General features: G+C 33.7%; 1 protein-coding gene across 2 annotated transcripts in view; it reads left to right on the top strand.

Annotated features, from left to right (window-relative positions):
* Positions 1–54: 54 nt before the first annotated feature.
* The window catches only part of LOC148628049 (uncharacterized), a 55,589-nt gene continuing 37,016 nt past the window's right edge, over positions 55–18,627 (top strand). The window contains exons 1-8 of one of the 2 annotated variants that reach the window (XM_088584018.1): positions 55–102; positions 1,586–1,752; positions 5,298–5,436; positions 5,919–6,260; positions 10,589–10,849; positions 14,407–14,456; positions 14,751–14,838; positions 16,228–16,660. In XM_088584018.1, the coding sequence (XP_088440144.1) occupies positions 1,642–1,752; positions 5,298–5,436; positions 5,919–6,260; positions 10,589–10,849; positions 14,407–14,456; positions 14,751–14,838; positions 16,228–16,660 (1,424 nt within the window). In that variant the 5' untranslated portion in view covers positions 55–102; positions 1,586–1,641. Of the gene's footprint in view, positions 103–1,585; positions 1,753–5,297; positions 5,437–5,918; positions 6,261–10,570; positions 10,850–14,406; positions 14,457–14,750; positions 14,839–16,227; positions 16,661–18,627 lie in introns of both variants that reach the window. The other variant, XM_088584008.1, reaches the window with a different exon arrangement.

Raw genomic sequence — 18,627 nt, 5'->3', positions numbered from 1 at the left:
TGGTCGTTGTCGGCTCAATGATTTTGTGGTGATATGTCTTTAGTAATTAACCCCCTTGAAAAACGTGGAAATGGCGGGAGACAGTCAAAATGATCTGAAGAAGTATGTACCAGACGGTAGTTTCTTGTCCTGTTCGTCATGGGAGCAAGTTTTCAATACTGATTTCTTTATCTTTTGTTTAACTTGTCTGTTTTGATACGACTGTCATGTCTGTATCAAAGATGTTTGTAGTTTATTCCTGTTGTTTACAAATGACAGACGACACCACTATTATAGTATTAACACGTTTATTTACCAGTGCAGGACAACAATTATTTTAGTAGTGTCATTTGGTTAGGTTTGCTTTTTTAAATCAAAGACCATGTTAGAGTGTGGTTTCTCCTGATCATAAAATAGGTCTCATTTATACATACCTATAGTTCGAATTTCTTCTGGTCTGAGGGTCAGAGTATGGATACATTTCATTTTTAACACAGTATCCCTGCTATTAGGCTCATCGTATTTTCTTTGAGTTATTACAGTTTATCTTTACACACAATATTTCCTTTTATGATAATGCTAAATTATAAATGCATGCTCAATATACACTTCTGTGAGGTAGGGCTTGGGTAGAACAAAATAACTTCCCTTGTATAGAAGTGTTATTGAGCATGGTCTATATATGATCATCAACTATCCCACAGTTAGTAGGAAGGGGTCTCGTAGTCTTTCCTGTTACCTTACCTGTTTTTTTTTTGTGCATACCTTTAACATTTTATGGCAATTTTTGCACATGCTCTGTTTCAGTTTAGATTGTTTCCCCATGAAAACATAATGTAAAATGTAAAAGGCTTTTTACAAATAAAATGCCATTGTCGAAGTCTGCAAGGGATCAAAGTTGTTAGACGACTCCTTGTTAGAGTTTTTGTCCTTAAAAGTTGAAAAAGGATTTTTTTTTTTCAGTTTTCATTCTGTTTCTTGAAAACTATGATAGAGAGAAACTTTCAGTTGCTGAAAGGATCGTTATGGTAAGCGGGGTCACGTTGCTTGCAGATAGAAACAGATTGTGCTTTGCTAAACCAAGTTAAACACTGCAAGAACCATTAAAGCGGAAACAGAGCCCAGTCTGTGTAAATATGGGCTTAGCACAACAAGGGTTAAGGAAGTAAAATGAAAAAAAAATTGTGTGACTCTGGCACCCACTTCAGCCAGTTCAGGACCAGATTCCGCTCCCCTCCTCAAATCTGCTGTGAATTAAAGAATGGCTTGTTTTTCTCGTGTCTCTTAGCAATGGAGGAAAATGTCTCAATAGATACTGGAAAAAAAAAAGAATCACTTGAACTTACAATGTATATTTATGAAAATTTGGAAAAAAAATCTATATTTGGCAGACTGAAAATTATTATTAAATTTAAGTCAACCAGGTCATTACAGGATATCTGACCAATTGGCCCAAAGTTTGAGAAAGAATTTCCAACATTCAGACAGGAGACTGCAATTGTTGGAAGAGATCTTTTTTTTCGTTTGTTCTGAAGTCTGTTATGAGTATACTACCACACATATTTATGTCTTTTTTTATATCTTTTTATGCCTTGTTTTTCTTCAGAAAATACTTTGATGTAAGGGTACATTTAATTTACTGACATCATCAGGAAAATTAGAATGGCCTCCAGAAAGATAGTAAGCTTGCAGAAGAAAGTTCGGGAGAAAGTGAATGCTATTCAGGAGCAGAGAAACATATTTATAGCCCTAGTAGATAGTTTCATATCAGAGGTAAGAACATAATTATAGGGACGGAGCTTTAGCAACTTTTTATGAGCAACTTGGCGGGTGTTTCTAGAAAAGCGGAGGAAGCTTATCCTACCGGTGCACCTGGTCTATGCTCCCAGTTTTTAGTGGAGTCCGAGTTGCTCATTTGCTTTTGTTACTTTGAATGTATGATTTTAGTTGCTTTATGTTCTTTGTTGTGTATGTCTGTTTTCCATGTCTGGTCTTTGTCCTTTGATTACATTCTCTTGATTACCGCTATATGTTTGGTTCCCTTGATTACTCTTTCCTATATATGCAGATCCTTTGAAACATGAATGGCTCAAAATCCTTCTGTTGAAAAAAGATATGTGCCGTTGCATGGTATTTCCTAGCATTCGGGAGGTTCCTGTAAAAGGACCCTTTCCTAATGAAAATTATATCAAAATCATCAAATTTTCCTAAAATTTTGACTTTACCTCCCTAATTTTGAATTCCAAATGTCGAATATGTCAATTATTTTCCCAAAATGTCTGAGTAAGGCATTTCCTGAAATACCCAGATAAACCTCTTGAGTTAGGAAGTTAATGTTTGAACTTCTAATGCAGACCCAAAGTGGTAGTTATAAGAAATCTTTCATTTCCTGTTGGTCAAGATATCAGTGATGTAACAATTTGGTGGTGCATTATAAACAAAGATTATTATTTGATTAACAACTCTGTCCTTCTAAGGCAAAGCCTTAAATTATGTTGTTATCTGATATTTTAGTATTGAGTTTTCATTTCTATATTGCCCCATGCAGGTCCGGGTGTCAAAAGAATAGGCCTGCAGCAGCACTTAACTTGTAAAAGGCGACTAAATAGTGCTCAGAAACCTAGCCGGGAGCTAGGTGCTCTGCCCAGAGAGCAACTGGGATGTGTGCTCCAGGTGGTGGAATTGGGTACCTCTGGCGTGTTACTTGCTGGGGTTGTCAGGCTATAATACGGAAAACCTGACCACAAACCCTAGTGGTGCACTGTGTTGGGAAAGATACCACATTCCTCGCACGTTAAAGAACCCTTTTGTGGTATTCGATAGTAGTAGGAACCTTTGCGCTCCGCCACAGGAGGCTAAATTGCCCAACCCCACCCATCCCCCTTTTATCTCGTGGCAATCAAAATCTGTCAACCCCATTATCCTTGTGTCCCATCCCTTTTTTCATTCATCGTTTCATGTTCATTTTATCATCCCTTTCATGTTCATCGCCTGAATATAACTGAAATATTGCTGCTCGGGTGTTAAAACCAAACAATTAATCAATCAATCATTTCTCTATTTGTATTACACTTGAGCTGAGGTCTGTCAAAAAACTGGCCCTCATACTGTAAGTTGACTTGAAGTAGCAATAACTGTTTGCTATATTACATTTAATAAATATTTTGTAATACATTCAAGAGGGTAGAACATTTTTTGAACATGCTTTTGTATTATCTATGAAAAAAAAATATTACTAAATTCCACCTTGTAGTCATACTAAGGGTTTCAAAATGAGGCAGTCCATATAATCAGTGTTCTAGGATTTTTCAGAAATTGAGGTTTCCGTGGGAAAAATCCATATAAAACCAACTTTCCTACAGTCAATGACTGCTTTCCTAACAAAACAAATCCTTACAGCATATGAAGTTTTCAAGTTGCCACAAGAAAGTGTAACTAAGTACCTAACTTTCCCTGACCCTCATTTCACTTGCCCCAGGTAACAGGAAATAGGAATCCTAGAACACTGTAATACCCTTAAGTCCAAATAATGTTTATACTACCTTGATGTCAAGTAATACAGCTTTAGTGATAAGAAAATAAGTATACTCGGGCCAAAAAAAATATGTGTGTTTACTGTCATGCTGATAAAAATAGAGTCTGTAGGTTGATTTTATTTAGGGACAGTCAAGTGACCGTAAACACTCATATTTTTTTTTGTTGCTTTAATACTGTAAGTTCTGAGCTTTACATTTGATAGAGTAATCAAGGGAACCAAGGTTATAGCGGTAATCAAAAGAATGTAATCCAGGGACAAAGACCAGACATGGAAAACGGACTTACACAACAAAGAATATAAAGTAACTAAAATCATGCATACAAAGCAACAAAAGCAAATGAGCAACTTGATGTATGTGTGTGTTCATAAAGCTGTGATAATGGTATTCCTTATTTCCTTCACTCTGTGTTTCATATAATTCCATTAAAAAGATTTTTTATTTTTCGTGGATACAAAATGTACAACATTTCACAGTATATGGATCTATTTTATTTCTACTTTTAGTGACACTCAACCTGTAGTGTCTTAATGATACCTTGTATTTTCAAGTCAAATTGACAGTCTCTAATTTCTTCAAATATTTTGTGCCTTCCACCATATTGTCACTCTCAATTTGAGTGCAATTTGGTCATGTAAAAGATATCTCATTGGAACATGTGGAAGGTGAGCAAGTCTTGCATTGCACGATCCCATTTCACTTTTTTTTTTAGCTTACCTGGCCGTAGGCCAAGTGAGCTATTGCCATCACTTGGCGTCTGTCATCGTTAACAATTCTTCTCTGAAACTACTGAATAGATTTGCATGAAACTTATAATGACTGTTTCCTTGGAGTATGCTGCACAAAATGACCGTTTGGATTTTTAATTGTTAAAAAACATGGCCGCTGTTACTAAAAATAGAATATAGGGGTCAGAGCAGATTTTTGCATACATCTCCAAAACCATTAGTATTAGCCAATTGTGACATAGTAAAAGTATTCAGCATGATGAGATCTATCTGGTCAAATTTTGGTGAAAATGTGTTGTCCCGTGTAGGAGTTATTGCCCTTTTTGGACATTTTTTGCTGTTTTTGATGTTATTATTTTAAAAAATCTGCTTCTCAAAACCTACTTTACAGAATTCAGTGAATGTTTTTTTTTTTTAATTTTTAGGGTATCCTTAACAAAATGACCATTTGGATTTTTGATCGGTTAAAAACATGGGCACTGTTACTTAAAATAGAACATAGGGGTCAGACAGAAGATTTTTGCATGTATCTCCAAAACTGTTAGGTTTAGCCAAATTCTGACATGGGTAAAAGTATTCAAAATGACCATTTGGATTTTTGATCTGTTAAAAAATATGGCCGCCATTACTGAAAATATTACATAGGGGTCATACAGTAGTTTTTTGCATATATCTCCAAAACCATTAGGTTTGGCCAATATCTTTCAATTGCTGAAATATTCTTATTATAAGGCCTTCAAAAGTCTCCAGGGATCAAAGTTGTCAAACGACACCATATAAGAGTTATTACCCTTGAAAGGTTAAAAATTACGGTTTTTGCAGTTTTCAGTAAATATGTTGACAACTATAATAGATAGAATGAAACTTTTGATTGATGAAATGATCCTCATGATAAGTTGTACCAAAGCCTTCTTGGAGTCAAAATTGTCGGACAATTTCTTGTTAGTGTTATTGCCCTTGAAAGGCAAAAATTTAACCAGGTGAGCGATTCAGGCTCCTTGTTTTTATCTTGATATAAAAGTAGATCTATTAGTTTTATATCTGTTTTTTAAAGGCTGGTGATCAGGCTGATAGGTTGTTGGAGGAGCATGATCCTGGAAAGTTTATGGATCATTACCTTGATGTAATGAAGATCTTGGACCAGGCCTATAACTCCTGTGTAATGCTGACTGCAGAGGCTGAGGGCCTATGTGGTATGTTGTTTAAATCTGTGTTGAGAAGACTACTTCTTGAAGAAGAACTATTAAATGTTATTTTATTCATGACATTTGTTCAATCCCTTTGATTTCATGTAGCAAAAGGGCAGATCCAGGATTTTAGATTGGTGGGGGTTGGGGGGCACATAGTTCAAATTTTTTTAGGTTAAATTTTTGAAATATTCTTCTAGAGTGGGTGCAATGTAGATATCTTCTATGGTAAAATTAGCGATAAATTTAAGTTTCAACCTAAAAGGGCCTGTATCTACCCCTAACAACCCATGCTTTGCAAATTTTAGGGGGCGCACACCCACCACGCCCCCGCTTGAATCCACCCCTGGCAAATCAATAATTTATACTTAGAACTCTGTATAAAGTAGATTTCATAACCAGACTCATTTAGGTCAAATTATTGCAAGACAATAATTTTATTGACTGATTATTGTTTCTGATTATGAAGTAATAATTCTCAATTTTAGAAAATGTTGATATCACTGCTAATGAAGTAATGGAACACCAGCTGTCTGATGAGGAAGATTTTACAATCCTAAAAGGGGCTACAGCTGCACCAGTCAACAGATCACGGAAAACCAGGGCTTTGGAATGTAAACATGCTAGTTACAGTGAACACTTGAAGAGATCACCAATCAAGAAAGAACAATCAGTTGTTGAAATAATGCATGCTTCATCCACTCCTCAAAAACTGCAAGGATATGAATCTTCTTTAGCTGAGAAAGTTGACCAAAATTTTACAAGAAATTTCAACAAACCTTCAACTGATAAATGTGTTGGTAATCTGAATGTGGAAAGATTTGAACAAGGTACTGTATATAAAATGAATCTAGTATTGAATGCAAGACTTTGATTTTTACCAATATTTTTGGTGTCTGACTATCTGTTAATCAATTGTACAGTGAAATCTGTTGAAACCAAATCACTAAAAAGGAGTGAATAATTTGTTAGATTTGGGCATTTTATTTTGGTTTGCGCAGGTTTAAAAACCATTAGGACTGTTCCAGTAAAACATACAAGGGGCAGGGGGAGGCACTTGAAAATTGGGGTAACCTCCCATAGAAGCAATATTTTCTCAGTCCTACTCACCCATAGAGGTAAAAACCCAAGCTTTATAGGCACCAACAGAAGCAAATTAAAACTTATATACATTCTTTAACAGTATTCCCATGGTGATACATTACTTTATATAATTCAGCTGCATGTGGGACATTTCATACAGATAATAGCAAGACATAGCATGATTTCATGAATGCTTCATTTCATTTATACATATTGTGTAGTTTTGCCTATCACTTGCATGTAGCACATATTCATGTATAGACTAGCGCTTTTACTGCTTGCGTTCATTTATCTGTATATTAAAATTCATATATATTCTTTAACACTATTCCCATGGTGATTCTTTAATTTTGTATATATATTTCAGCTGCATGTGACATACACAGGCATCGACATTTCCGCTAGTCCGATCGTCCGAGGGGACTAAAACTGGCTGGGGACTACTGAAATTTTTGGTAGAAATATTCCGCAGTAAATATTCAGTATTGAAAATGACTTTCAATTGTGTCTCATTGTCATGTGAATCATATTATTGTAGCGGTCAGAAAGAAATGAACTTCTGGAACGTGTTTCTTTCACGTACGGTTAAAAAATAGAATGTTTACATTATTGATTTTTATGTGATTGTTTTAGGAATCGTGATTGGTCGGTTTGGTTGTTAGTTACGATCAGTACGATGTTGACAGCAACGCGGTATAACGTAACTTTTATGAAAAATTTTCATGCTTTTAAGGGTGATGTCCTCATAATACATGCGATGTCTTTGAATTTGAGGTCATAAATTAAGTTTCCAAAAGATTTAACCAAAACTGGTCTTTAAATCAATGATTTTAAACAAAATATGTATTTCGTGTCCGTTGCATCATTGAAAAAATATTCTAGTTGACAAACATGTATCTTTCTAGGTCCTTGGCACTTGGAATAGCAAACACCAACAAAGACTTGGTTTATATAGCAATTTTAATACAAAAATACTAGACAATTTGTACATACAATAACAAGACTATAACTAATTGACAGTATTCTCTGTTTGACACACACACACAGTCTCACTCTGCCATGTTGACTTATTTATGTCTTCTTGATTTTTAGGGGACTACTAAAAATTGTGTATCTACTAGTCCTTGGACTACTGCCAGAAAAAAAAACAGGTGTCAATCCCTGATACATGTATTTCATAAAGATAATAGCAAGACATTGCATGATTTCATGAATGCTTCATTTCATTTACACATAATCAGTAATCTAGCTAGGATTTGAAAGTAGAGGGTGCGCAGGGAAGAGGGCACTTTAACACGTATCATGTTTTTTCAACCAAAGAGGAACATTGGTGTATTTGAAGTTTTTTTTTAAGATTTATGTTTCCATTAAGTCAGAAATATCTTTATTAATTTTTTTTTTTTTTTGCTTTTCTTGTATGTATGTATTCTTAATAAATAATACAAGAATGATGTGTAGACAAAAATTAACATTACTTATTTAAAATTTGAAAGCAGTATACTATCAGACCATAAAGGAGATTAAGGGTAAATGATTTTTTAACATTTATGACATACTATGAGGTAAAGTGTTGCATGAAATGTAACAAATATTCAATATTGCTCCAATTTAATTTCAATATCATATTATTTTCGTTAACTAATGTAATTATAACTTTTGAAAAATTACCTGTACTGTTGACAATATAGAAAATTTTAAAAAGAATTGAACTGACAGAGATAACTGACATATTGAATAAACAAACGTATGCAACATGCAATTGTTTACACCCATGGTTCTACATAACATAGACCTGTCAACTTGAAAATATTTTTAAAATTAATTGTACAAAAGAAAATAATTATTAACCAATGATTGGCTGTCCATGAAATGGTGATAGATCCAATCGGGATCATATTTCTACTTGTAAATGATCATCATCCGACAACCCTGATCAGCTGAATGATCACCAATAATTAATTGAGGTATACCTGAGGGTTAATTATGGCAGGATGTGGTAAATGAAGGTGACACTTAATTGGCTTGGTGTAATTTATTAACAAAAGTGTAATGTTCAGATAATTATTAATGGGGTAATATGGCAGAGGGCGGGGCGCTGCGCCCCTCAATTTTGCCTAGCTAAGACACTGATTAAAAAACATATATATCCACTGTTTTGCCTATTTCTTGCATGTTGCATATATATTCATCCATAGACTAACGCTTTTACCTCTTGTGCATTCATATATCTGTACATTAAAATCATTTTATATATTAACATTCATTTTTATGCACACATATCCTCTTTTCAATGCATAGCTAAATCTTGATTTTTGTCTTGCCTAAGAGCAAATATGAAGAAGGCCAGAACATAGGGATTACCTTCCTGGTATTCGCAATTGTAAGAGTATTTGTCCATAGCAAATTTTCAACAACCACTTTATATCACAGGTCGATGATATTTGGTATGTGAAGAGAAATAGAAGATAATGCAGAAGTTATATTGATCCACACTGTACAACAGTGACTGTATATGAAGCTGGTATGTTACCAACTAACCATTTGAAATTTCTGTGTGTATCCATATGATTGCCTTGATAGTTGTGTGAAGTTTCCTAAAATACATTTGTTTTATTTGGGATCAATGATTTCAAGAAAACTTCTCTTCTTGTATACCTATCACTTTCAGCTGCAAATCTGCTGTATTTAAGCATCACTCAAGTTAGCATGCACTCTGTGCAGGTGAGGAACAAGAGAGTATAAAGTAATATTGATGTTTATCAATAAGGAAAATTCTGCTCATTTGCACACTGGGGGCTATCTTGTTTAAGGGTATGAAAATTTTGTCCATTGTTGTAGACTCTCTGACAATTTCTAAGATGAAAAACAGAAGTAAAAGCCCTGTTCTTTGATAATTTGGTGTTTTTGTCACCTACACATTCACTCCATAGCCCATACCCTTTCATTATGAAGTTTTGGAATGGGTTATTCTTGATATCAGTATGCAGTGACTACATAGTGATTTAACAACTGTTCAAATTCAGTTGCAAAAGAAGTTTAATTGTGGAAGAGTTGCTTTGACGATAATTCAGGCACACTGAATAGATATAAGAAGATGTGGTACGAGTGCCAATGAGACAACTCTCCATCCAAGTCATAATTTATTTACAGTATAAACCATAATAATAAGTCTAAGTACGATCTTCAACACGGAGCCTTGGATCACACCGAAAAGTAAGCTATAAAGGGCCCCAAATTACTAGTGTAAAACTATCCAAACAGGAAAACTAACGGTCTAATCTACATAAAAATCGAGAGACAAGGAACACTTACGAACCACATCAACAAACGACGGAAGTTGACATCTTTTCTGATGTTCGGCCTCTTGGGTGGCACCATTGTTCCACAGCAAAACCCTGAGAATACCAGAAGAATAATGTCAAAACAAACACGGGGTGATTTCTGGGAGGAACACCTGTAAAAATGGCGTGAAATTCCGGCAACAAAAGCGTGTAACTCAACTCTACTAAAGGTTTATACAATGACAGTTTCATTTTGGACCATTTCGAGAAAATAAAAAACAACTTTCAACGGAATGTTGCTTCATTTTCCCAACAACCACTTACAGAAGCGAATTTCCAAGCCCAGTACCGTGCCATAGATGCATTTCCACCAACCCACAACCAAGTATTTTTTTTTTTTAAATGCTGTCCTCGGGTCCCATGTATGTTTTGCTGGAACAGCCCTTACAATTAATATGGATAAGACAAAGTCTGGTTCAGATGGATAACTGATGTATTCATGGCTGACTTTAAACTGGTTTCACTGTAAAAGTACATGTATTAAAAAAAAAAAAAAGACACTATAATTTTCTTAACAAATTCAACTTATTTAGTTATTTTGTGGTACATGTAGTATATATAAAGAAATCAGTGTCTAAAACATTTACTTACAAGTTCAGACAATAAAATTTGACCTTCAGCTTTTGAATGCGTACAAAATGTCAATGAATTTTACTAGTTACTGGCATAGAAAAACTATTCTTTAAAGTGACATTATTGTAAGATCTTTTTTAAAGGATTTTTACATGCTACAGAAATAATGTGTTCACTAGAAGAGGACATCAAAACAGACTGCTTGGATATAACCACTGAGGATAACTTTCAGCCAAAGCAGAGTATGACATATTCTAGAAATGATGAGAAGTCTATTGCACTGAAATCTGGGAGAAAGGAAAGCAGCTCCAATGATAAATACGGTCCAGTAACTGAAGGAAAAGACATCCCAACCTTTGGGCAGAACAAGTGCAAGTCTCTGGCAACAAATGCTGCATGTGTTAGAAAATCAGTAAATCCAGGTAGGACTTAACATACCTATATAACTAGCATGAGTTGGGTGCACCCTTTTCCCTTTTCTTCCACCACAGTCAAATATTCAGCAAACATATCATCCTACAAAGGTAAGCTTAACATTAGTAAACTCTTTCCAGCGTAATATTTCTTAAAATGTGCTTATTATTAACTTTTTACCATGCTAAATGTGACTTGTGTAGTTAGTGTACACAGTTGGGTTTACATAGGACTCATTAGGTTGCTGTAACATTCAATCTCATTTTAATAATACCTACAAACTGTTCCATTCAGTCACTGCATGTAATCACAGATTGAAATAATTATTAGACCTTTTTTTTATATAGCAATGCCAGATTTTCAAACATAATCTTGTGGTTTTTTTTTCCTTGTACAATACAGGAATGATAAAAGTCTTGATTTAGATATAAGATGGTTTTCTGAAAAAAATCCACAGCAGTGATAATCTAATTTTTATTGTCAACAATGGCAACTTTTGGTAATTTTATGAGGAAAATGATGCTAAATTGATAAAAAGGATGTGTGTGAAGTTTATGAATTGAAACATTAATGAAAACATAAGTCATGGATTTCCTTTATTAATGTTTCCTGTTATTCCAAATATAAAGAAGAAGATGTTTACAAAATGCTGGAATTTTTTATCGACAACATATTTGTCCAGTGTGGTGGACGCGTTTTTCAATAAACAGTCAGCATTCCAATGGGAACAAATTGTGCTTCTCTACTTGCTGACCTATTCCTTCACTCTTATGAGGCTGACTTCATAGCTGATTTGATCCGAAAGAAAGAATATCGTTTAGCTAGATCCTTTAATCTCAGTTTCCGCTATATAGGTGACGTATTATCTTCAAACAATTCTAACTTTGAGGATTTGATACATCGCATCTACCCAAAAGAATTTGAGATAAAGGATACTACAGACACTGTAAAGTCAGCCTCATTTCTTGACCTACACTTAAAAATCGATGGTAAAGGAAAACTATAGACCAAACTTTACAACAAACGTGATGACTTTTCATTCAGAATTGTCAACTTTCCTTTCATCTGTGGCAACATCCCTTCAACACCTGTGTATGGAGTGTTCATATCACAACTCGTATGTTATGCCAGAGCTTGCCGAAATTACGCAAACTTTATGTATCGCACTAGAATTCTTACAAATAGGCTTCTGGAACAGGGTTATGTTGCTACAAGATTGAAATCATCACTACAAAACTTTTATGGCCGTAATCATGAACTCGTGGATCATTATGGTATATCCATTTGCGCCATGAAAACCAGATTTGTTCAGCGTGTCATAGTTTTCCTTTCCTCTTTTGTCTACCACGGACTTGAATTTTTTATGAGCAACTTGGTGTGTGTTTCTAGAAAAGCAGTGGACACTTACCCTACCGGTGCACCTGGTCCATGCTCTCAGTTTTTAGTGGAGTCCAGAGTTGCTCATTTGCTTTTGTTACTTTGTATGTATGATTTTAGTTACTTTATGTTCTTTGTTGTGTATATCTGTTTTACGTGTCTGGTCTTTGTCCCTGGATTACATTCCTTTGATTACTGCTATAACCATGGTTCCCTTGATTACTCTATTATCAAGCTATGAACTGGCTCTTCTAGTTTATATGCAGGTAGTCGGTAGGTCAATTTTAGATTCATTTAATAGTCTTTAATAAAAATATAAAATTTTCGTCCATTTCAAAAAATAATTTTGATACTGAAAATGATAGCAAATGGAGAACTGAAAACTTTTTTTATAACAATATTGAAGTCGATGGAATTTAACCAGAATAAAGATGTTAAATTGGATTTTCTGATGGAAAAAAAATTGGTTATAAGTTTGGGGATGTACATTAGGCATGTGGTCAGTCAGGCAGACAATCGGCATCTGCCAGACTTTTCACATGCAACAGCTTGAAAGGTGTATAACAGATTCTTTTCCAATTTAAATGTGTTGTTTACTATCACAAAATGAAGGTTGAGTTAAAATTCTATGAATGTCACTTGTGTCGTTTCTGTGGCCATTTTAGTTGCAAAAAAAAATGGACCCTTGCAAGTGAAGTAACTTGTTAAGTATGTTGTAGAAACGGTCATTGACGGACAAATTTTACAAATGACCGACAACCATTTTTTGTCAACTCTTATAAATTACAGTCTGCGTGGTTTTATTAGTATATAAACATCCTGTCTATCTATCACCCATTCAAAATCTAGCCAGTCCTGAATACAATTTCTCAATATATTTACTATATGGCTATATATTTTTTTGCTATGATTAGCCAGCCCTACCAAAAAATAGCCAGTCTCGGGCTGGCGGGCAGGCTACTATTTTCAACTCTATAGTCGACATAAGGAAAAAAGTCTGAGAGATGTTTTGTTTACATGTTAGAGGACATCCATGTTTATAAAAACAGAAATTACTAAGTTGACCTTTTAAATGACCTTGAAATAAGAAAATTGGACTTACTTTGAAACATTCTTTTAAATTGTTTTACAGTTACAGTTTTTACCTGCTTATTTAAAATGATAGACTATTAATGAAATTTCCTGTGGAAAAACAGGAAAAATCACTATTTTCTTGAAATTTGCCATAGTTTCCAAGTTTCTCTTCAAGTTTCTCAACATGTAAAAATAACTCATCTCTAATTTATTATTTTATTTGTGCAAGATAAATTCTATCCTATCCACTTTATTTAGTATACACATATTTACAGCTACATGTATAATTCTTTACTGTTTTGAATTGAAAATTACATGAAACAGGATTTTGAAAATGAAAAAGTAATTTTGAAAACCTTTGTAGACACTTTTAATACCCTAATATGTGAAAATGCACATGTGACTATCTGCAAAAAAGCTGGTTGTATTATTATCATGGAGTTGTCTAACTCTCTAAAACAAAAAATTATAATGTTTGCATTCATCGTTTCCATAGTAACAAGTCCACTGAAAACAGCAAAGTTTCCCTTGGGTATTAAATTAAAAACTAAATGTTGAGTGGCAACAGGTTTCCAAAAAATAAAAAATTCTGCTAATTTCAATGTGAATATGTCATATAGATATATTTCAAGTTATTTTAAAGATATTTGAAGTTTTCACTTGGTTTTGATTCAGATGGCTCTTCTTGTTACTTGTGATTTGACAAGTAGAATGTTAAAAATATAATAAAAATTGTCATCTCAGTAAGTTTGATTCTGAGCATTTGCTGTGTTTGAATTTTCTGTGAAAACTCTTTAAGAATGCAACAGCTGCAGTCAACAAGATAAAAATTGGATCAGTATGGTAATGGTTAATATTGCATGTGAGAAAATAGCAATGTTTAATTAGTTGTTAGAGGTGTACTTTATGTCAAAAATGAATACTGGTTTTAACACCTTATCAACTTAAAATAGATAACAGTGCAAGAACTGTGTATGTACATACAATAGAGCATGTAGTGGTGATGAAGTAGTCATAAATGTATATGTAATATAACATGTACATGTATTAACAAAATGAGTTGCTGAAACAATTTTAGGGTACATGTACTTACTAAAATACTTGTGTTTTACAGAGACCAAGCAGAAGGTGGAGTCAAAGCATAAGAAATCCGTGGCCAAAGCTGTAAGTTTATTTATAACTTAAAATTTGAAGACACTTTTCATTAGTAAATACTGAAAAAAAAAAAAACATCCTACAAGGCTGAATGAAATTAAAAAAAAAAAATGTTGAGATTTTAAGGATCTTACAAAACAAACTTCCTTTGAGTGTTCTAGGATTCCTATTTCCTGTTACTTGTGGCAAGTGAAATTTGCAAATAGTCAAATTAAACTTTCAAAATGATAGGTTTTCACCCACTGCTTTATTCTTACAGACACTTAATAGATAGTCACATTTTTACAATGAATTTATTTCCAGTGCCAACCAAGACTTGATACAGATGTTGCTGCAAGGTTTTTAAAGGGAATTATTGTTCAAGCAGAGAAAGAAAACAAAACAAGAATGGGTATGTCAGTTTTTATTTTAAAATAAATATATTTAGATAAAATGGGTCTATGAGACAAGGACAATTAACGAAAAAATGAATGATGGATTGATATTGTAGTCCATGTGCTTGGAGGGTCCACCATGCAACCCCCACTCATCAACTTCATGGTGAATTTTAGGTACCTTTATACCTCCCATTATCGAATCAATTTGTTGCCAAAGAACATTCTCGAATTCCTTTTCAGTATAGGTCTATATTTGTACCCCACCAGGTCAAAAAGTCATGATTTTTGTGAATGTCTAAGGCTTCCCAGGACAGCATGTGTAAAGAAATGAACCAATAAAGGTATCATCATGTAGCCCAATGTCTCTGGTTTTCAATTGTATCAAGAAAGTTGCGTAACACTTGTGGTTTTGGGGTAAAATGGAAAAATTGTACCCCCTACCCCACCAATAAATCGCTTAAATTGACATATTTTTCAATGTCAAAACCCCACTATTTATGCTTCAGTAAAAAATGGCTTAATTGGTATTCAATGTAAGAATTATCACAATCTATACTTCTAGGGGTTCTTTTGATGACTTGTGGTGATTTTAGTAGTCACAATTTATCCAAAAATGCCACAAATGGGATTTTCGATTTTTTCCATAGAAAGTCAAATAAATTCAACTTGACAAGTTATTGCTCATCTGAAACATCTCAAATTTGGTATCATTCAATAGATTATTTAATTTCTAGATATATAAACCACAAAAAACTTATTTTCAAGAAAGAATTTTCAAAAAAAAAAAATGTCCCTACCCCTAGAAAACTGGTTTCAGTATCAAACAGAATTTTCATTCACAGCATACCGACACTGTAGAACTCATGTTTTAGGCATTCATAGTTAAGTTAATGATGTACCCAACATAACTGATCAATTCAGGTGCTTACATTTTCCTTTTGGGGTGACATATACTATAAAATCTAAAAATGGGGAATTTTTAGAGTTTCTGAATTTCTTCTAAATCACCTGTTATTGTAATTTTTTTGGATTACCATATTTTAAATAAGTTTTTGTGTGATACCATACATTTATTTAGTGTCTTGGCTTCCAAATGAGCCAAAGTAATAGATATTTGAACTTTACGAAATCAAGTTAAGTGAAAAATTGCCACCATACCCATGAAAAAAATACCTCAATATGAAATAAAATGTTAATTTTTAAGATATGAAAGGTGTCCAATTAATGTTTTAGTTATCTCAGTCCATGTATTATTGGTATTATGGCTTTTTACAACATTTTAGCAGAAGAAAGTCAAAGAGTGAAATAGCTGAATTAATTTCACAGTGTGAATTATCGTAAAAAAATTTACACTGTGAACAATATGATAAATCACTGCGATCTTTTATTCCATCTATTTTCAGGCACACAAAAAGCAACAGAGTCATTCAATGATAAAGATATTATTTCTAATAAAGAAAACTGTGAAGGTTCAAAAACTGTTTCAAAAGCAGAAAACATTTCCAAAGGCAGATTAGCCACCTCCCCTACTATAGAAAACAAGACTGAAACAACAGCCTTGATGTCACCACAAAAATTTGTATTTTCATCTGGTACATCAAAAAATAACCTTACATCAGCGGCTGTAGACAGTTTAATCACTGTGAAGGCTGACACTCCAAAGTTAGAGATGAATATCAGAACAGACAATTTTAGCCTGACTGCAACAAGTATTGGACAAATGAGTTTACCTGTCAGTAGAGCTATGCCTGTCATTGTGACTGAGACCAGAAGTCCTTGGGGATTCTATGTACAGGTTGTCAACAATGCCCTTGAGAGTCTGATGCAGGATATTAGGTAAAATACTACTTAAACAGAATATTCAAGGAATTTGTATTGTTTATAGAAGCTGGTGCCACAGTGGTTGTTATCATAGTTCTTACATATAAAATTATAAAATTAAGATCTAGTCTTCAAATGAACTGATATTTGAGGGACTCCTTTTTGGATGTTTAGTAATAAATTAACATTTAGGGATTGAAGTTCTTGCAGTAATGTGCCAAGAAGCATTAAATGTGCTAATCATGTTCAGTTGAATACAATTATCAGTGAAAATCTCCATCCTTTTATCAATATTTTAGGACTGATAAACAGAAAGTAAAGAGCAGTGATTTTTACCAAGTAAAATTGGAGGGAAAATTCAAATTGATAAAAAGCGTCTAGTTTTAAAAATCTTAATATGTTGATGAAGGAAATTATTTTCTTGATAGTTAGTACTGAAATTAGTTCCAAAAAACTGAAACACTCAGGAAAAGGGTGAAACTGAATAAAATTTGTAAATGTGTGTGAAGTTGGATACTGTTAAATTATCGATTACAGTTTTTACTTCAGAAATCTGTAATTGAGTGTTATTCAGTTTATACATATTAGGAAAAACAGTTCTAAATAACCCTGGTGATTTGATATTTTAGATGGTGTTAATCCTTGCAATCTGGATATAAGAACCCCAGTTACTCAACCACATTCCCTCTAATGTCTAGGTCTCACTAACTACTTCCGGGTCAAATGGCCACCCCCCACCCTATGTAGTACCAAAAACGTACTGAACCTAGACCTATGCATTGTAAGTGCATTATTTGTGTGTATTCTGATTAAAAGTAGTCAAAATAAAGCTGAGAATGTGTACTTTAAAACCATATATGTAATTTACTACGAAAGTGTACGAATATTGTTTACATATGTGAGTAATTTGCCTCCATTCTGTCAGTTAGCAGAAAAGGTAAAAATGTTGATTTTCAGTATTACTTATTCAAGTAAATTTTGTGAAGAATTTCTACAACCATCGTACCATTAGCATAATGATTTTGAAAGCTTTATTTTCTCAGCTTCGCAAAGGTATGCAACTTTAAGATGTCATTTGTCCTGGGAATTCACAGTAAAACTTAGAAAATTACTTTTTTAACATGTAAAGTAATTGGAACATTATAAGTTGTTAGTGAGACCATAGTCTCCTATGTACGAGAAAGGCTTCTCCCTTAAATGTGCTTCCACCACAATGATCTCCCACTAACAATTTTAAAATTTTAAAGGAAAAGTCACCATTTTTGTTGACATAAGTCCTGGTCAGAGAACTGTTTGGTGAATCAAATGCTTGAAACAGTGATAATTCTCACTAGGGTTTTTGCTTGTTTATTTTATCAAAACCTTTTTGTTGACTGGTTGCCACAGTTGAAGACAGTTTGACTACTGCAGGGATGATTTTTTCCGCTTTTTAGCGGAATTCTGCTATTTCAAATCTGAATTTTACCGTTATGATTCTTTTTTTTTTCACTGTATGTTTACTTCTGATTTTTAGAATTTCCGCTATGTTTGTAGACCTCTTAAAGTCATCCCTGCTACTGTGTGGCTGTGTGGACAATCAACTATTAGAACAGTCCCACAACACTTTGGGATAGAATCCTTTTTTGTCCTTGATGGGAGACCTGAATGACCCCTTAAAGAAAAGGGAAATTAGTTCTAAAAAATTTGTTTTCAATGTCAAAAAAAAAATGAGACTGCTCTACTCTCTGACTGAATGTGATACCATATACAGTGTTATCTGTGCCTAGCAAAATCAAGATGTAAACTGTTATGAATAATAATCAGATGAAAACCTTTTTAAAGTTTGTAAGGAATTATTAGTGCAATTTTAAGAAGTCCAAATTTACATTGCATAAAAATATTTCACTTACTTGAGATGTGACATTGGGAACTAAAAAAAAACAGAATAGGCATATTTTGCTGACAAAAATAATGTCATCCAAATATTCATTTATGCTGTGTTG

The sequence above is a fragment of the Perna viridis genome, chromosome 1 (genome assembly GCF_037379345.1).
Source record: "Perna viridis isolate PV_CMFRI_1.1 ecotype Kerala chromosome 1, ASM3737934v1, whole genome shotgun sequence".
Taxonomy (NCBI): Eukaryota; Metazoa; Mollusca; class Bivalvia; order Mytilida; family Mytilidae; genus Perna; species Perna viridis.
This window is presented reverse-complemented; position numbering and strand designations above follow the sequence as displayed.